The sequence below is a fragment of the Myzus persicae genome, unplaced genomic scaffold, assembly GCF_001856785.1.
Source record: "Myzus persicae strain clone G006 unplaced genomic scaffold, MPER_G0061.0, whole genome shotgun sequence".
Classification (NCBI taxonomy): Eukaryota; Metazoa; Arthropoda; class Insecta; order Hemiptera; family Aphididae; genus Myzus; species Myzus persicae.
Genome location: NW_019104133.1, coordinates 515,814 through 523,009, shown reverse-complemented (window position 1 = coordinate 523,009; position 7,196 = coordinate 515,814). Strand labels below are relative to the sequence as shown.

General features: G+C 29.3%; 1 protein-coding gene across 1 annotated transcript; it reads right to left on the bottom strand.

The window, feature by feature from the left end:
* Positions 1 to 336: 336 nt before the first annotated feature.
* Positions 337 to 5,892, bottom strand: LOC111039087 (probable cyclin-dependent serine/threonine-protein kinase DDB_G0292550). The gene is made up of 3 exons (XM_022322402.1): positions 5,763 to 5,892; positions 2,327 to 5,321; positions 337 to 1,105 (listed from the first exon to the last, which is right to left on the bottom strand). The coding sequence occupies exons 1-3, from the start codon at positions 5,802 to 5,804 to the stop codon at positions 1,014 to 1,016; spliced, it is 3,129 nt and encodes a 1,042-aa protein (XP_022178094.1). The 5' UTR covers positions 5,805 to 5,892; the 3' UTR covers positions 337 to 1,013.
* Positions 5,893 to 7,196: the final 1,304 nt, after the last annotated feature.

Below are 7,196 nucleotides of genomic sequence, written 5' to 3'. Positions count from 1 at the left end.
TATTTTTATTATGATCAATTTTATCATTCTCATCGATAAGATAACAAATATTCCGTAATCATAATAAAATAGTAATATAAAGGTTACTAAAAATATATTTATATCTAATGTAAAATTGATTTCATATATTCTACAATACTAGTTAGACTTCACATTATTATTATACAATATAAGAGGGTTTACGACTAAAATAACCGTAATCGTACCTCGAGTCGCAACTCATGGTTTGAGAAACGCTGAACTAGATAATTAATTTGATAACAGAAATCTCCCTTAAGTAGAAATTAAAGCGCTTTTACTCCTAAAGGTAAATAACCAATTATTGATAAAAAAAAATCCCGCTAATCATGGAAAACCATTACAATCATCATGATTCAAAACTTCACACAAAATCTAAAATCGATTTTTATAATAACTGGGGTTGAGGATAAATAGTATAATATTCCAGTTTTCAGTAATTTTGTATTTGTTTTTCCCGATTGTTTTGAAATTGACTGGGAGTTTTACTACTTAAAATATCCTAAAGTAAAAACTATATCCAATTTGCTAATACATCATACATAATATTATTAAAACTAATACATTTTTCGCGCCCCTCAAAATAAAAATTTGAGTTTAAAATTAAAATCTTTTAATATTTATATTGAATTGTATTAGTACTAAATAAGAGACATTTATCCGTAGTTAACACTCTTGAGTTTAAAAGTTAGTTAAATATTACAATTACTCAAAATTTAAACAGGTGTTTCATTATGATGAGGCTTTTCAAAATAGTACTGAGTGTTAAAGTGTGTTAGTAATTTAGTATATAGTTATAATATAATATAATATTCTTCTAGTTTATATTTTTTAATTTTTTGGACTTCTTAAAATATATAGTGTTAATTATATATAATCTACATAAATTGACACAATAATTAATTGTTATGCTTCTTGTAACATCCCACTAACATTGATTTCATACAGTTGTAACTTATAATTTAATATTAAAACATTTAAAACAATATCTCATACTATGCATTTATGCCCGATTCATTAAAGCCCGGGAGCATCTGTAGAATCAATTCCAGTGATGTTTGAAGAAGCTCAAATACATTTGGTATACCTTAAAATAAATAAGAACTATGAATGTTTCAATCCAAAGTAACAAACCTAATATTTATGCATGCTAAGTTTTTTCTTCTCAGCTTTAAATATATGGGTAAAAATATAAAATAATAATTTTCCATTTTAACGCATTACACAAGTTGTATTATATTATTATAATTTTTTTTATAGTTGAATTTCTTTTACTACCTATAAACTTCAAGTACCTATTTATATTATACTACAGTTGTATACCCCACTGATCGGTGTTACCCAATCAAACCGTTTTAGTGGCGCCATCCACAAGTGGTTAGGTTAGGTTACCACATTATGGTTAGGTATACACACGCTATGTCCTATCCGATGTGGAAATCGAAACCGGGATTGCGTTTCTTCAATATAAAATATTTTATTGATGAAGCGAGTCTTACGGATCCAGCTTAGACATAGATATTTCGATGGGACGTCTTGTGCCTACGTATATTAGTGAGCCCATATAATATAGGCAGTAATAAATAATCATATCGTCTCCTAAGGTTAAGTTCGACGAATAGAGTCCCCCCCGGTTGTAGAGAGTTAGGAACGAGTCATACAGAGACGAACATACATCAGTCACATTTAACGTACATGGATACTACTTACAGATTCTTTGTAAGAATATGGGTTTGTAGCTTCACACGCCACATCTACGACTGTTATTTTAGGTTTTATTTTATTACACATAGTAGGTATAATAACGAATATGTACCTATTGGCTATTGATTCGTAAAATCCAAGTCACCTTGGTAAATTAGTCGCTTAACACACCGTATGATGATGTTTAGTGTATACCATAGATAAATATTAAATACGAGTAGGATTATTACGCATTGTCATCGCTAAATTAAATAAGAATTGATAAAACAGTAGATTTTACGGGTTTTAGTGTATTTATTTAAAATTATATAAATAAATATAAATAAATACAAAATATATTATATTATTATATAAACCTATCTATAAAATTCAATATTAACGATAACATTGTAATCATTCATGTAGGTATACAAAAATTATAATTACCTAGCTGTTTATTTATTGGTTTGTATAATCTTTAATTTTCCTTGGCATTTTTATTTTATATTTATACCTCAAAAATAATTTATTGTTGTTAATCACTAATCACTTATAAAATGCGTTGAACTACTATTGCCATTGTTTACCCATTCGAATTATTTTAAATATTTTATTATATAGTTACCATAACTATCAACTTCGGGTGGGACTGATTGAGTTTGAACAATTTGCATATCTGGAGTTCCATTACCATCTATACTTTCTGTTTTTTTTATTGTTTTGAAATACTGCATAATTGGACCACCATCTGCGTTTCTTATCATATTACTTCGAGTACTCGTTATCATGGATCCCGAATTTAGTGCATCCATTCGATTAATCCCAGTACCTTCAGTGTTTTGTTGCATCTGAGGTAAGTCATCGTAGATGTTTATCTGATTCCCTAGTCCGGACTGAATATCCGTTAATTCAGGAGTAGTTAAGCCCATCTTTGAAAAATCAGAATGATAATCTTGATTAAATGAATAAGGATATGGGGATTGTGATAGTGATAATGGTCGTAGATTTTGTTCAAAGTATTTTGGATAGTCACCCATAAAATATGGTTTAGAATCCAATGGATACGCTTGTGGACCAGGGCCACGACCTGGGTGTGGACCAGGGCCATGACCTGGGTATGGACCAGGGCCATGACCTGGGTATGGACCAGGGCCATGACCTGGATGTGGACCTTGGCCTGGACCTGGGCCTGGACCTGGGCCTGGACCTAGACCAGGTGGACCGAAATTTTGTTCTTGTTGAGAATCTGATTTATATAGTGAACCTGTATTTGGTATTTGGTATGTTAAATATTGATTTGACACATCAATATTGGGTAATTGATGATCGTTTATCAGTTGACTTCTCGTTTCCTCAAGTCCAGTGGTTTTCAACCTGGAGTCTAGTCCATTAAAAACTGTTTTTAGATCTGATTGACTGTAATTTAATGATCCGTCTGGTCTCTGCCCTTGCACCATGTCAAATAATAAATTTGGTTGAGGTTCAAGTTCCATGGACGGAGATAGTGGTGATGGAAATCCGGAAATGAAGTCGCCGTTATTTTGCATTGGTTGATTATCCATAGAACTACCTAAATACTGACTCCCTGGTCCACGATGTCCTTTTGAATGACTACTTCCATTACTTTCACTACTATCTCTTTTATTTAACTTTCGTCCTTTACTGCAATGGCATGGTTTTTTTTTTATAGATAACTCATCTGAAGAACTAGCTGATGATGAAAAAGACTTACTTTGTGGTCCTCTTACAAAATTAGTTGATGAATAATATTTAGAACTTCCTCCACTTCTGTTTCTTGATGATCTTGTATTTTGATAATTACGACCATTTTTAACTCTTATTTGCCCGTTCCCTTTACTTTTTCCATATGATATATTTTTTGATCTGCCTCCTTTATATTTTTTACTACCATTTTTCTTTCTTTTTTTCCCCTTTCCGTTTCCCTTACTATACCCATCAGACATAATATATGCAGAATAACCCCCAGATGAAGATCCACCCATTAAATGGTTGGAAGAAATCATATTATTATTTAAACCACCACCACCATTACCATTACCATAACCATAACTATAACTATAACCACCGTTGTTATCATTGCCATTTTTATTTGAAGATATGATATAATTTGAACTGCCAATATTATTTGAGGTAGACATTCCGTCGTTAATATTATAATCTATTTTGATATCATTTAAATCATCAGGTTTAATTTCATCAGCTCCCCTTCCATTTTTTATTATTGTTGTTTTGGTTTGTACAAGCGATCCTGAGTTCTGCAGACCACCAGTTTCAGATACTGAATTTCCGAATCCATTGAATTTGTTAAAACGGGTTTGTTGTCTCCTGGATGGGTTTCCATTATTAAATGCATTACTATTCCTATCAACAGTTGTAGTAGATAATGTATTATACTCTATAGGGTTTATCATTGATGATACAATATTATTTGAGGTAGACATTCCACCGTTAATATTATAACCTATTTTGTCATCGTTCAAACCATCAAGTTTAATTTCATTAGCTGCTCTTTCATTTTTTATTATTGTTGTTTTGGTTTGTACAAGCGATCCTGAGTTCTGAAGACCACCAGTTTCAGATACTGAATTTCTGAGTCCATTGATATTGTTCAAACGGGTTTGTTGTCTCCTGGATGGGATTCCTTTATTGAATGCATTACTATCCCTATCAACAGATGAAGTAGTTACTGTATTATACCCTGAAGGGTTTATCATTGACGATACAATATTATCTAAAGATGTGTTCTCTCTATTGAATTCCATAGTAGATTTACCCAAATCACTACGATCATTGCTGTCATTTATATTATGTTGTTTTATTATCGTAGTTTTCATGTGCCTGAATGAACCTCCTGGTGTACGAGATATTCTTTTAGAATTACCAAAACCATTTCCACCAATTATATTTTCTGTCGTTGAAATTGTTTGTATTTTACTATTTTCATCCATTGAATTAGATTGAGAAGAACTTGAACCTGCAGTTCCATCATCGTAATTAGAGTTTGCAGAACTCATTGTAGATAAGATATGATTTGAAGGAAGTGCGTCTAAATTATTTACTATATTAAAAGATCCGTTTAATTCATTTGACGGACTTCCACTTGTAGTAGTTTTTGTCACTGTGGTACGAATTATATTTTTTATATTACCTTGCAAATCAGATGCTTGTTGTGAAGGAATTGGTGGCAAACTAATATGTTCCGCGTTACCGATTCCATTTTCTTTCGATTTATTGTTACTATATAATAAATCTGTCATTGATAAATCAGGTTTAGGGGAATTATTTCCATCATTATTAGATTGTTTTATAACTGTTTCTTTTACTACTTTTGTAAAAGTGGTTGGAACATTAGATTGTTGAATGATAGGAATCGTATTAGTAAATAACTCTTTATTTGTTTCTTGATTTGCATGAGATGTTGTTGCATATTTAGTCATTGCATCTTCATTATGTTGAACTAATTCAACACTATGAATTACATTGTTATCATCAAAATTATTAATATCATGTAAGTCGTCCAAGTGATCTAAATGATCTAAGTGATCAGAGAATTCATGGCCATCGTCCCCTTCACATAGTGTCAAAAAGTTTGATGTCAGCTATTAAAAAAAAGTTAAGATATGGTTAATTTTTGATTAATTAAGTTATCGTTCTACATTTTTTTTTGTAAATCTGTAAAAAGTTTATAAAAATTGTAATTGTAATTTTTTTTTAAGTAATAAAGAATTATTTGAACGGTAAATATAAAGTATTGTCTTCTCTCAAAATTACCCAACTACTATCACAAAATTAAATACCATACCTCGAATTACCAAATTTGTATGAATAGTTTTTGAACTACTATAGAAACTAATCAAAGATTATATAATCCTAAGTATATATTCTAGTTCATTTATTGCATGTTTATCAAAAAATGTAATTAAATAATTCTAATTTCTCAAATTGAATGTGTAATTTAGATATCTTTTAAAATATGTGTATAGGCTATAGGTATTAATAATACAAAAATACATAATATATGTAAGAATTTATCGACTTACTAGTACTGCTGTAATTAAATACAGATTAGTTCTAATCTTCATTGTAGGGTTGTTGTAATTATAAATTGAAACTGTTTGAAAATGTGATATTTCGTGATGTTATATTGTTTAGTAACTGATCCACATAATTTGTTAATGTCAACGAGTCAACGTATGTCAATGATGACATGCGTGTGTCTTTAATTGACAAACAAATGATTGAATAAATAAATGACTTTTATTAAGTCAATACTATTGGCATACTTATATGATACTTTTAATTACCTGATAGACAGTTAAATGTGTATGTATTCTTTTTATGTGGATTCAAAATCTACATATTATACTAGGGTTATCATTTGCAGACAACCAAATTGTTTTATAGTTATCAATAGATAATAGTACTAATGGTTGTAAAATATTTGCTAAACATGTATGCTGGGCTCAAATTAATTTGCAGCATTTTAGGAGTGTAATGGCACGGAAAACATACTTATTTGAGCATGATTTTATATTATTTTTCCAAACATAGAACAAACATATTAAATCATTTCGTAAATTAAAACAAAAGCAAAATTAGTATTCAATTGTATGCTTTGAACAATATCATAGGATATATTTCCACAATTTTTTTTGTTCATGTCACTATTTAGTATTTACAAATGATATGTAGCGGGTATTCAAAAACAGTAATAATATATTATACAATATATTGCATACATAATTATTTTAAGTTTTTAATTAATTTTATTCACAACCTTGTTTATAGTAGATACTTATGTTTAAGTATTTACTTACCTCGTATAGTTCTCAAATTGCAATAAACATTTATTTCATTTTATATAAAATTACTTTATCCGTTCCCCATCCTTACACAACTGTATAATACTGCTGTGATTGAAAATGTGTAACATGCCTATTTTCTTATAACCTAATGATTGTTTCAATAAAAAAATTTATAATATACAAATAAAATGGTTGGACCTCTAAAAAATAAAAATGAAAAATTATATATTTTATTTATTAATTCTTATACCTTGATCATGAAAAATACTTATTGAAACGTTAAATAGGTAGGTATACTAATAAGGAACCCATGTGCACGAATATTTGATTTTAATTTTCTTATAACCTAATGATTTTTTTAAATAAAAATGTCATGTTATATTCGCATGACATTGTTTTGTTTTATCAAAATACAATAATAATAGCATACGCTAGATATCTGATTATAATTCATAGTTGTAACGATTACGACTTATAAAACTGATAATTACAGTAATTACATGATGTAGATTAGATCTTTTGTTATAACTATTATTGTTAACATATTAAACTATTATACAAGAGTTTCTCTTATGTTTAGAATATTTAAAATGTGTACAATACATTGTGTTTGACCGATCTGACATCAGTTATATATACATATATATATAAGTACACATGACGTACACT

Excerpts from the sequence above, each read along its gene's own strand:
- LOC111039087 (XM_022322402.1), bottom strand. The coding sequence starts at position 5,804 with ATGAAGATTAGAACTAATCTGTATTTAATTACAGCAGTACTA. Across the intron at positions 5,322-5,762 it reads ATTTAATTACAGCAGTACTA|CTGACATCAAACTTTTTGAC; the intron begins GTAAGTCGATAA and ends TTTTTTTAATAG. Across the intron at positions 1,106-2,326 it reads ACCCGAAGTTGATAGTTATG|GTATACCAAATGTATTTGAG; the intron begins GTAACTATATAA and ends ATTTATTTTAAG.